We start from the raw sequence: 13,460 nt of genomic DNA on the forward strand, positions 1-13,460 counted from the left end.
TTCCAGAGGTAATGCTAAATATAACATAAATTATAAATATAAAATTACCTTATATGTTAAACAGAGTCTCTCACCTGATATCTAAATCCAAACCTACTCATTCTTTTTTAAAACAATTTATTTTTTCCAATATAAGAGTAACAGGTTTATTATAGAAAATGTGAAAAAGGCAGGAAGAAAGCAGGAAGAAAAAATACCAACCATGGTCCTACCACCTAAAGAATGACCACTGTTAACAATGTGATCATGCTAGTGCTTTAAACAAATCTTAGTTTAGGTCCCATATCTGATGTGATGCCTTCCTTCAACTTCCTCCCCTTGCCCCCAGAATGCTTCTGTCATGTTTGTACCACTCCCTTATACAAGTTAGTTGACCTGGTGTGTGTCCTGTGCTTCCAACTAGGTTGTTAGAGCCTTGAAGGCTGAAACCATGAGTTATATTTCTTAATTTATCCCCAAACACCTACTGGGTTGGACCCAATATTTGCTGGCTGATTTCACCTAAATGAATACAAACCATTTAGGAAAGGATATAAAACAGGCCAAGTATCTACATCATGAAAATTATAGCTTTCAGGTCATCTGGCTTGGTGACTATTGCTTTTCTGTTCCTGGAAGTCCTGAAAGCCCATCAACTAGCCTCTTTCTCCACACCAAAACTGAGTAAGAAGCAGACTGAGTAAGAGCCAGGATTTACTCAAAGATCCTCTACATAAGGCATAAAGGTGAGAGAGAGAGAGAGACAGAGAGAGAGAGAGGGAGGAGGAATAGAGAGAGAGAGAGAGAGAGGAGGGATAGAGAGGAGAGAAGAAGAGAAAAGAGAGGAGAATAAAGTAGAGTAGGGTAAAGGAGGGTGTATAGAGTAGTAAGTCTAGTGCTCAATCCAGTATGTGATTTGCCTCCAGCACCGTATACAGGATCCCATCCACTTGTTCTGAGTCAAACCCGATCTCACGAAGCTCCAAGTGAGGGAGGACAGAAGTAAGGAGATAGCTGACGTGGATACGCAGCCGCGTAAGCTTTGCCAAAGCCCTGTATGATGGAGTGAGGGGGCAGAAGAGATGACATGAAGTCATTAGCCAACAACAAAATGAAGCTCCTTACAAACGGGCCTACATTTCTCAACAATTAGGTTTTCATTAGCTAGACAGAAAGAAGAAAGCACAGTGCCACAAAGCACAGGGAGACTGACTGCAGCTCTCTAAGTAATTCCTTGATCCTTAGTGGCCTATGCATTAATTAAGGCTTCTGCCCTTATCTATGGCCAGTGACTGGGGTTCTTCAGGGATGCTTCCCATTAGCACTCACAAGCTGATAACTAAACCCTAGTAATTAACCTTTCTAGGTCATCTCCCTCTGGGGTCCGGTAGGAGACCTGAGCCTTCTGCAGCACTTCTAGGTGTGTCTCTGTCTCCTTCAGTTTCTCTTTGAGCTCCTGCTTTTCCTCCTTGGTTCTCTCCAGCTCAGCCTTCAGAATCTGGAATTCGGCTTGGCGATAGCCCATGTGTTTCTTGCTCCAGTACAAGCCTTCTGTCTCCTGGGTAGTATAGGTCACCAATTCATTTTGGACTTTCTTGAATTCAGAATGCCAGTGATTTCTCTCCTGTTCCAGCTCCTCCACCTGCAGTCCAAGAAACAGAAATTCAATGACCCCCACATGCTATGAGAGTGCCCTGGATTGCCCCTGATAAATTCACTCTGTGATTTCTCTATCCATATTCTACTTATGGGCCTTCTCAATCCCCAAATATGGGAGGGAAGCCCATTTGGGCCCATTCAATCTGAGACCCAGCACAGAATGACTCAATAGCTTCTTGTGTTTAAAGGCCTCAGGACACAAAACCATCAGAGCTCCAACTGTCTGGTCCCTTGGTTAAAATGAGGTCTTATATCCTAGTGTTAAGGGGGTGCCCTAACCTTTTGCTGGAACAAATTCCTTTCGGCCAAAACACGTTCCAGTTTTTCTGTGGTTCTTTTCAGTTCTTCCAGCTCTCTTTGGTTCTTCGTCTTTGGCGTACTGTGCTGTCCACTCTCCTCATAACCTCGTCCCTTCTCCCCAGTGGCTGCGGCAGGGGTGTTGACAGAGGCCACAGAGGAATAAGGCACTGGGCTCCAGGATTCAACCACTTTTCTTCTCTCAGCAAGCTCCTCTCTGTTAAAAGGGATCAGCTGAATGGGAGCTCCTGAATCTCTAACACCTTTTGCGACACCCACGACAGCTACAAAAGGTCCCTTGTTCACTTCCTCCTTGTTTATGTTTGTGCTGCCTCTGTTAGACTCTTCTGCTATCAATCTTGGCATCTGATCTTCTAATTCTTCAGGGAGCAGGGACCCCTGGTGTTGGTCTTGGGCCCCTGAATACAGAACAGAGACCTCCCTACTCTGACTGGTACTCTTGCCTGCTTCTGGGTATTCTGGGGAAAGGTACGGTGGTGTGCTTCTCTCGGAACTGGATTTATCATGGCTGTTCTCCCCATCTGGGTAGGTGACAGCTGCCTCAACCCTCCTGTAAGGGCCAGGCATGGAATAATCTAGAGGAGGTGTTGTCCTCTCACTATGGAGCCTTCTTCGTTTCTCTGCCGGCTCCTCTCCCAGGATCCATTTGTACTTACTGCAAGAAGAAGAGGAAATTAAATTTTAAGCTGTCACAATACAAGCTAAATATATTCTTAATCCTGTGGAGCCTCTCTCCAAATTTCCTGCATTAAAACTGACTTGAGCTTTTATCCACAGAGCATTTCAAGTTAGGAATATAACTCAACCCCCAAACTCCAAACCCTTCAACTGATGCGACTTGCTGAGATAGCAATCGGTCTGAAGGGACAGCTGAAATCAAAAGGTAGGAGGGTGAGCATCTGGATATAACAAGACCAGATTGACCTTGGTAAGAATTCTGAAAATAGGATTGAAACCAGACTGACTTAGGAGGTCCCAAAATGCAAGGAAAGGCAGAAAAAACAAACAAAAAATACACATGCAAAATCCCTGAACACAAGAATGGAAAAAAGGTCATAAAAAGCCCCGCAGAGTATGTGGAGGAAAATCAAGCCAGCTCGTTAATTTTAAAGTGTCACAAAAACCTTCCAGTATCAAAGACTTAGACATATTTTTTTTATATTGCAAGAGAACACCATACAGTTCCTTTGCCAGCCAACTGGATTGTGGTTATTGCCCATTACTCACTTGTAAAAGTTAATTAAAACACAGGGTGCTAGTCAGGAACAAACAAATTGAATCGGCCAATTCAAGTCATTTCCCTCTTAGGGCAAAAGAACTCCCCTCTGTCACAGCAAACAGGCACTCCCTCATTTCTTCAGGAAAGTGCAGGACAGTAATCTTGAGTCACCTTCCATTTCTGGCTGCTATGTGCACTGACTGTTGAAGGAATTAACAAAACAAACTTGCACCATGAAATCCGTAGGCAATTTAAAATCATGCAGTAGGATGGGGACCTCACAGTAGGATGGGCCACCTCACAGTATTTTGAGGCCACTAGGTTTTCTCTGCAATTTTTGGCAACATCCGTAAGACATCTCAAACATTAGCTTCTTATAGCACCATGAATGTTCTTCAAAACTAGCATTCACTCAGAAAGAAAACTGGTCTGCATCTTAATAGATCTTGCTGTGTCAATCTTTGGGGGAAAGCCAAAGTATTTGTGGGCAATGTGAGAACACATGGATCCATCTATATAACATGCGCAAGGGCCACTGCAGGCGGCCCATTTAGCTGCAGCGTTGAGGAAGATAGTAAAGCAGTCAGTTCAGGGGCACCTGGGTGGCTCAGTCAGTTAAGTGTCCTACTTTGGCTCAGGTCATGATCTCATGGTCCAAGAGTTCGAGCTCTGCATTGGGCTCTGTGCGGACAGCTCAGAGCCTGGAGCCTGTTTCAGATTCTGTGTCTCCCGCTCTCTCTCTGCCCCTCCCCCGCTCATGCTCTGTCTCTGAGAAATGAATAAACCTTAAAAATTTTTTTAAAAATAAAAAAAAGCAGTCAGTTCAGAGGTCTTCATGAAGGAAGGTTATGGGATACTGGATAGCAACACCCAAAGTTTTATGAAAGGCAATGAAAGTCAAATGATCTGCCTTCTCTTCATTTTCCCACCTCTAAGGGTTCTGTCCTTAATTCACTTCTCTTCTCTCTTTTCTTTGGTAACTTCATACAACCTCTTGGCTATAACCTCTGGTCAGTAACTCTAAAGTCATTTCCCCAGCCCTGACTTCTAGTACTGAATTTCTAATTGCCCATCACTCATTCCTTCCTGGAGGTCCCACCTGTACCTCACGATGTATAAAACTGGCCTTTCCATTTTCATTTTTAAACCTGTTCCCTCCCCTATGTTTCTGATATGTGTTATGACACCAGCAAACTCTCAGTAATTTCATATAGTTCTACTACTATCAATACTCAAGTTCAAGCTCACATTATGTCTCCTGAACTACTGCAGTGGCTTCCTCCAGTCTCCCCTTCTCTCATCTCCAGATTACCTGCTGCCAAGTTAATCTTCCTAAGGTGTTACTCTGATTATGTTATACCATTAATTGAAATTTTTATGTACTGCTCCCCACAACAGAAAAGTTCAAATGCCTTAGCTTGGTATGCTTTAGCTTAGTCCATTTGGAGTGAACTCCAAAACATAAGAAACAATTATTCAGCACTTACTCTGTGCCAGACAGTGTGACAGGTGCTTAATGTGTATGGTCTCATTTAATTTTTCCAATAACCTTGAAGTAGGTGGTGGTATTATCTGCATTTTTTGAAGAGGATGCACAGACCTAGAGATGTTAACTTTCTCTAGTCAGTGACAGCACTGACTGCACTAACTGCAGCTAGTCAGTGACAGAGCTAGGACATAATTTGGCCCTAGCTGCTCTCTCATTACCTCCCTTCAAGAATACCAGCCAAAAGAAATGTCCCATGATTTCTCATGCTGCTTCTTTTGATTGGAATGCCCTTCTCCTACCCAACACTGCAAGTCTGACCAGCTCAAATGCTACTTCTGAATTCCCATAGCACCTTAGCACTCTATTATAATGTATATCACTTTTTACAGCGTGCCTATGTGTCTCTTGTAAGTTCCCTACTAAAGTACCAAAGTAGAAACTCCTTAACCGAAGAGAGCTTAACTAAATATGCTAGATGGGAATGAAGGAACAAAACTTTGCATATAAGAGGAAATCAAAAAGAAACTATTATGTGAATGAGAGAAAAATAGGTGGATATTACTTATTGGTTCTATAAGTACTTACTAGCTCTGTAAATTAAGGTCTGGTTCTTCCCTTTAGGGATTGATTCTTATTCTAGACCTGGAGTCACTCATTTTAGTAAAGATTAATATAGGGTTTGAATAGCAGGAATTCTTCTCCAACTGCATAGTTTCTTCTCATTTTCTTTCTTCTTTTTGTCATAGCCCTCAAAGGTCTGTCTGCAGAAGAACAAGCTGATATTTTGATAAGGACTGCATCGAATCTGTTGCTCAATTTGAGGAGTGCTGACATCTTATCAACATTACATCTTCTGATCCATAAACACGAAATGTCTTTCCATTCATTTAGGCCTTCTTTAATCTAATTCAGCAATATTTTATGGTTTTCAGTTCCCAAGTTGTTCTTGCACTTCTGTTAAATTTATTCCTAAATACTTCATTTTTGAGGCTACTGTAAATAGAATCATTTTACTGTTTTCTTAATTTTTGGTGGCTATTTGAAGTATAATTAACATACAGTGTTATATTAGTTTAAGGTATACAATATAACGACTCAACAATTCTATACATTACTCAGTGCTCATCAAGAAAAGCATCCTCTTAATCCCTTTAATCTATCTCATCCATTCCACACCACAAGTCCCCTGGCAACCACCAGTTTATTCTCTATATTTAAGAGTCTGTTTTTTCCTTTGTCTTTTTTTCTTTGTCTCTTTCTTGTTTGCTTATTTTGTTTCTTAAATTCCACATGTGCGTGAAATTATAGGATATTTATCTTTTCTTTGACTTACTTCACTTAGCATTATACCCTCTAGTGTTGCACATGGCAAGCTACTGTAAATAATGCTGCAGTAATCATAGGGCTGCATATTATTTATTCAAATTAGTGTTTTTATTTTCTTTGGGTAAATACCCATCAGTGGAATTACTGGATCATATGGTAATTCATTTTTAAAATTTTTGAGGAAACGCCATACTGTTTTCCATAGTGGTGCACCGATCTGCATTCTCACCAACAGTGCATGAAGGTTCCTTTTTCTCCACATCCTTGCCAACACTTATTATTTCTGCTCTTTTTGATTTTGACAGGTGTAGTGTGGTATCTCATTGTGGTTTTGATTTGCCTTTTCCTGATGATTAGTGATGTTGAGCATCATGTGTCTGTTGGCCATTTGTATGTCTTCTTTGGAAAAATGTCTATTCAGGTCCTTTGCCCATTTTTTAATCATGTTATTTGTGGGTGGTTTTGGTGTTGTATAAGTTCTTCACATATTTTGGATATTAGGCCCCTTATAGGATAATTTGCAAACACCTTCTCCCATTCAGTAGGTTGCTTTGGCATTTTGTTAATGGTTTCCTTCACTATGCAAAAGCTTTTTATTTTGGTGTAGTCCCAATAGTTTAACTTTGCTTTTGTTTCCCTTGCCTGATGAGACATATTGAGAAAAATGTTTCTAGGGCCATGTCAAAGCTTTCTTCTAGGAATTGTTTTTTTTTTTTTTCTTCAAAGACCTGACTTTTGTTTCCACTGATTTTTCTGTATTGTATTTCTACTCTCTATTTCATTTCCATTCTGATCTGTGTTATTTCTTTCTTTCTGCTTGATGTGAGTTTAGCTGGCTCTTGTTTTTGTAGTTTCTTCAAGTGGAAGTTTAGGTTATTGACTTGAGGTCTTCCTACAATTCTAAAATGAGCATTTACAAATATAATTTTCTCTTGGAGTGCATTAGCTTCATTCCATAAGTTTTGATATACTTTATTTTCATTTTAATCTCAAGATATTTTCTAATTTCCCTTGTGAGCTCTCCTTTTACTCATCTGTTATTCTGAAGTGTTGTTTAATAGCCACATATTTGTGAATTTCCCAAATTTCCTTCTGTTGTTGATTTCTAATTTAATTCCAATGCGACTGAAGGACATCCTTTGTATGCTATCAATACTTTCAATTTGTCGAGCCTTTTTTTTTCATGGTCTAACACATAGTCTGACCTGGAGAATATTCCATGTGCACTTGAGAAGAATATGCATCGTGCTTTTTTGGGGGTGAAGTGTTCCATATGTGTCCATCAGGTCCAGTTGGTTTATGGCATTCTTCAACTCCTCTACTTCCTTGTTGATCTTCTACCCATTATGGAAGGTGGGGCATTGAAGTCTCCAACCATTATTGGTATTTATTTCTCCCTTCAATCCTGTCTGCTTTTCCTTCATGTATTTTGGGGGATCTGTTGTTAGGTCCATATTTAGGTATAATTATTACATCTTCTTAATGAACTTTATCATTATGAAGTGTCCCTTTATATCTAGTAACATTTTTTTTTTTTTGGTTAAAGTCTATTTTGTCTTGGGGTGCCTGGGTGACTCAAGTCAGTTAAGTGCTGCACTCTTGATTTCAACTCGGGTCATGATCTCCTGGTTTGTGAGATCAAGCCCCACAACAGGCTCTGTGCTGACAGTGCAGAGCCTGCTTGGTATTCTCTCTCCCTCTATCTCTGCCCCTCTCCTGCTCGTGCTTGCTCCCTCTCTCTCACTTTCTCTCTCAAAATAAATAAATAAAAACTTTTTAAAAAGTCAGGTCTATTTTATCTGATGGTAGCATAACCACTGAAGCTCTCTTCTGGTTGCTGTTTGCATGGTATATCTGTTTCCATCCTTTTATTTTCAACCTATTTGTATTTCCGAATCTAAAGTGTGTCTCCTGTATATTTAGATCTTTAAAAAATCTAATCTGATAATTTCTGTCTTTTGATTGGATAGTTTAAAGTTGTCATATTTAATATTATTGAAATGACAGAATTTACATCTGCTACTTAGCTTTCTGTTTTCTACATGTGTCATGAATTCTTTGTTCCTTTCTTCCTCTACTGTTTCTCTTTTTATGTTATGTGGATATTTTCTCATTTAACATTTACAAATCTAACAATATATTATTGTTTTATGTAATGTTATGTCTTTTGAGGAAGCTGAGAGAAGAAAGCAGAGCAATCGCATATTGATAATGTTTATAGAGTTTGCTAAATCAACCTTATTTTTCCATTTAAGATTTTCTTCATTTCTTAACTATGGTGTTATTTCCTTACTCCAATACCACTTTGCTCCCACTCACCTCCTCTGTGCTAATATTGGCAAACATTTTACATCTGTAGATGAGCCCAACAATAAGGTTATATATGTACATAAAATTATATACAAATATATACATATTGTTTTGTGAAATTATTCTTTAAAGATAGAAACAGGAAAAATGCTATTCTATTGTCTTTTATAATTAATTAGATACCACTGCCAGTGCTCTATTTTTTCATGTGATTTTGAATTACTATCGGGTATCACTTGCTTTCAGCCTAAAGAACTCCCTTGAGTATTTCTTGAAAGGCAGTTTTGTAGAAACAAATTTCATCTGCTTTTGTTTATGTGAGGATGTATCTATTTCACCTTCATTTTATAAAGATAGTTTTCCTGGATTTAAGATTCTGGCCTCACACTCTTTCTTCTTTTACTACCTTGAATATGTGATCCTACTGCCCTCTAGTTTCCACTGTTTTAATGAGAAGTCAGCTGTTAATCTTACTGGGATTCTCTTGTACATGATGAGTATTTTTCTCTTTCTGCTTTAGAGATTTTCTCTTTGCCCTTGGCTTTCAATATTTTCACTATGCTATGTCTGACTGTGAATCTCCTTGCATTTGTCCTATTTTGAATTTGCTAAGCTTCTTGGATGTGTAGATTAATGGTTTTCATCAAAGTGGGGAGGTTTTCAGCCGTTATTTCTTTGAATATTTTTTCTACCCTTTTTCTTCTTGTATCTCCTACTCTGCAGATGTTAGTGTACTTAATGGTGTCCCACATTTCTTTTGAGGTGCTGTTCATTTTTCTTCATTCTTTTTTCTCTCTGTTCTTCAGATGGCATAATCTATAATTGATATATATTCAAGTCTGCTAATTATTTTGTGCCAACTGATATATCTTCAAGTCTGCTAATTATCTTGTGCCAACTCCAATGTACTTTTGAGTCTTTTTAGTGAAATTTTCATGTTAGTTACTATACTTTTCACCTCCAGAATTTCCATTTGGTTCTTTTATATATGTATTTACATATAAAATATATAGATATAGATACAGATATAGAAACAGATACAGATGTAGGTATAGATAACTTTCCCCTCTATTGATATTCTCTAGTTGATGAGACATGCTCTCCTTTTAGTTCTCTGAACATATTTACAATGGCTGCTTTGAAGTCTTTGCTAAATCAAACATCTGGATCTCTTTAAGGGCAGTTTCTATTATTTGCTTTTTTTCTTATGTACAGGTCACACTTTCCTGTTTCTTTGCATGTCTCATAAATTTTTGTTGACAATTGGAAATTTTTTAAACTTTATTTATTTATTTTATTTATTTTTTTTTTTTAAATTTTTTTTTTTTCAACGTTTATTTATTTTTGGGACAGAGAGAGACAGAGCATGAACAGGGGAGGGGCAGAGACAGAGGGAGCCACAGAATTGGAAACAGGCTCCAGGCTCTGAGCCATCAGCCCAGAGCCCGACGCGGGGCTCGAACTCACGGACCGCGAGATCGTGACCTGGCTGAAGTCGGACGCTTAACCGACTGCGCCACCCAGGCGCCCCTAAACTTTATTTATTTTGAGAGACAGACACAGCGCGAGCAGGGGAGGGGCAGAGATAGAGAGAGGGAGAATCTCAAGCAGGCTCTACACTGCCAGCACAGAGCCCAATGCCAGAATTGAACTCATGAAACCACAAGATCATGACTTGAGCTGAAACCAAGAGTCCGACGCTTAATCCACTGAGCCACCCCAGGCACCGGATATTTTTTTTTTAAGGTTTCTTATTTTTAAGTAATTGCTATAATCAATGTGGGGCTCAAACTTACAACCCTGAGGTCAATAGTCTCATGCTCCACCAACAAAGCCAGCCAGGAACCCCAACAATTGGATATTTTAGATAACACAGCATAACAACTCTAGATACTGATCCCATCTCCCAGAGTAGTTGATACTGTTGTTGTTTGCTTGGTTGTTTATTTAGTGACTTGGCTGAACTGACTCCATGAAATCTATTTCCTCTGCAGTATGCAGCCTCTGATGTTCCTGTTCAGATTTCTTCTTGGTTTTTACCTTTTACCTGACAACCTAAGAGTCACCCTTGGGTCAACATAGGCCCCTTTACTGGTCAAAGATTATGCTTAAGCCCTCTTATCCAGTTAGATTTTTAGCTTTTACTATTTCATATATGGTACCATTGGCTTGGAGGCTGCTATCACAGTTCAAGGAATCTGTTTCTACCCCACATTCAGCCAGATAGTAGCATCTTGGATTTTCCCTTTCTAATCACCTTTGAGAGGACACAACTTTGAGCATGTACACAGTCTTCCAGTCTACCAGGAAAAGTGTGATTTATTTTTAAGCCTGGTTTCCTAGGAATTGCCCATGGGTCAGAAAAGCTTACTGTTCAGCCAGTGGTTATAGGTTGTGCTTAAGCCCTTAGTGCCAGTGAGAGCCCTGTCCTTTGTTGTTTGATCTGTGTGAGGCTTGAGGGCTGCTTTAAAGTCCACCTTATGTCCTAGTTTGATTGCTCTAGAGTAAATGCAGCCTTATGCTTATGCACAGCCTTCCTAATCCTAGGGCTATGATCCCAGAAGAGGTCTTTTTGACTTTTTTCTTGGTTTTCTCTGTTATCAAACTTCTGACTGCTCAGTCATCTTTCTTGTTGTAACTTATATCATGGAGCTATGAGTGTCCTCTTAATTAATGCTCACCAAGATTTCCATTTTTTTTTAAATTTTAGAGAAAGAAAGACAGCAAGAGTAGGACCGGGAAGGGGAGGGGGACAGAAGGGGAGAGAGATAATCTTAAAACAGGCTCCACATTTAGGGCGGAGCCTGACATGCGGCTCAATCCCACCACCCTGGGATGATGACCTGAACGGTAATCAAGAGTTGGATGCTCAACCGACTTAGCCACCCAGGCGCCCCTCCATTATTTTTGACAATGCTTTTATGAATGGAGTTCTCCATGATCTGTTCCACATAAAGTCAGCTCCTTTGGGCAGAACTAAGGAGTTCTTCATCTTTAAGGCCTCTCCCTAAGCAGAGCCTCAGTGCCATTGTGCACAAGTGGCATAAAGAAAAGAAAATTTTCTTTATGAATGGGTGCTGGGTGATGTTTTTGGCTTGCTTCTTCAGGCATGAACCTCTGCCCTATAAGCAAGCTGGGTGTAGAGCAATAGGAGTCCAGTATTGTCAACATACTATCTCTACATGCTACGTGAATGCTTCCCCTGAGTGGGGACTGCATAGGAGAAGAGAGACCTATTCCTTTTGAGTCTGCCTGGAATAGAGCTTCTGCATGACAGAACTGGGGGAGATGAGAAATATCAGAGGCCTATTCCTCCCAGGTGAAACCATAGCTCTAGACTGGGAGCTAGGGAAAGAACTTCTGGATCATACCCACCTGCATTAGAGCTCCCTGAGAAGTTTTTGTAAAATATAGCTCGGAAGGGGGTGAGTGAGAACAAGCTAAATGTTGAAGACTGTTGCTGTTGTATCTGAGATTTCATAGATTTTCTTGATTGAATATTTCTGTATGCCTCTAGGACCATTTCTAGGAACTCCAAATGATTGTTTTTGCTGTTTAATAATATTTTCCAGTTAAATTGTTATTTGTTCATGAAAGAGTCCATCACACTCTTCATTTCTCCAGTCTGGAAGTTGCTCTCAAAGATCATCTTTTAAAATATTAATACTAGCTGCTGAATCAACCTTACTCATTTATAAAACTGTTCTTCTAGTTCTACCTGTATTTGTTGTTTCAAAAATTCCTTTAAACATATTAGAATGTCTTTCTTCCTCTCCTTCAGCTATCGCAGTGTCATTTGGATGGTATTTTTTGTTATCCTTTTAAAACATGAATTATAATTAGCCTTTGACATATAGTTTATTCAAAGGGTCTCTAAATAGCTAAATGAATTACAGCTGCTGATTTTCTCCTTTTCCATATGCTAATGGATACTTTAGACCTTAAGTTTGTATCACACCTAATGAAAAGTAGCATATATTGGAGATCCTTACATATATAACTTTACCATAAGTTCCTTCATTTTTCATTCCATTACTGCCTTAGAACATTGCCTTTCAGGGGCGCCTGAGTGGCTCAGTCAGTTGAGTGTCTGCCTCTTGATCTTGGCTCAGGTCATGGTCTCACAGTTCATGAGATTGAGCCCTGCGTTGGGCTCTGTGTTGATAGTGTGGAATCTGCTTGGGATTGTCTCTCTCTGTCCCTCCCTCCCTCTCTCTCTCTCTCTCAAAAATAGATAAATAAACCAAAAAAAGAACACCACCCTTCATTTAGCAAGCACTCAAATATATGCAGAATGAATAAAGAAAAAAGGACTATTTCCTTTAACAAAAATATGCTAAACGATTATGCCTGCTTACATACTGGCTGAACCTATTCTTTACTGCAAGTCCTCCCATCCCCTTGCTGGTTTGTGAAAACTCAAAGTTATTTCCAATGACACCTTTGGAGCCCTGTACTCCACTAGAACTTTAAAAAACTCTGTAGGATACTGTGGGCTTTATTTTATCTAGAGTTGGAGAGCTGTACTGAACGACCCAAGGAGCCTTATTAGCTTTAGGTTTTGATAATAACAGGGACCTTTGTAACTCCTGAATAAACCTATTATTTCAAACACTGTTTTACCAAGAAAACCCTGTAAATTTTACTAAACTCTTGTGTACCTTCATTTTTCCCTTTAAAAAGGCAGACTCTTTGCAATCAATCTGAATCCCTTTATACATGTAGCTTAAAATGACAAAATCATCTTACCGACCTTACATAAAACATAACGTTAGCAGCATTAATTATCACGTATCTCTTTCCCTTGAAAGAATATTATTGTCAAATTAAAATTACACATGATTGAAGTACTTTACCTATCCTCTATAGCCAAAACCCAAATCTAGATATAGCAGCTCCATAAACAACTCATACGGAAATCCCATTAAAGGATGAAGTATGCCACCCAATGGATGTACTGTCATACTGCACTCATAAAATACACACACACACACACACACACACACACACACACATACATATCAGCATTTGCAATCTCCTTCAGATTACCAGAAACCACTCTAGAGTAACAAAACAAACACTGAAGCAAAAGGAAAAGTTGTCACAGAAGGGAAAGAATAGCCTGCAAGGGCAATGAAACATTGATACGGCAGTGGCAAT

At 39.4% G+C, this 13,460-nt stretch overlaps 1 protein-coding gene across 3 annotated transcripts in view; it reads right to left on the bottom strand.

The window, feature by feature from the left end:
* Positions 1-100: 100 nt before the first annotated feature.
* The window catches only part of MORC4 (MORC family CW-type zinc finger 4), a 51,932-nt gene continuing 38,572 nt past the window's right edge, over positions 101-13,460 (bottom strand). For 2 of the 3 annotated variants that reach the window (XM_045470648.1, XM_045470650.1), the window contains 3 exons: positions 1,918-2,611; positions 1,338-1,621; positions 101-1,032 (listed from right to left, as the gene is read on the bottom strand). In XM_045470648.1, the coding sequence (XP_045326604.1) occupies positions 879-1,032; positions 1,338-1,621; positions 1,918-2,611 (1,132 nt within the window). In that variant the 3' untranslated portion in view covers positions 101-878. The remainder of the gene's footprint in view (positions 1,033-1,337; positions 1,622-1,917; positions 2,612-13,460) is intronic. The other variant, XM_045470649.1, reaches the window with a different exon arrangement.

The sequence above is a fragment of the Leopardus geoffroyi genome, chromosome X (assembly GCF_018350155.1).
Source record: "Leopardus geoffroyi isolate Oge1 chromosome X, O.geoffroyi_Oge1_pat1.0, whole genome shotgun sequence".
In the NCBI taxonomy this organism is placed as follows: domain Eukaryota; kingdom Metazoa; phylum Chordata; class Mammalia; order Carnivora; family Felidae; genus Leopardus; species Leopardus geoffroyi.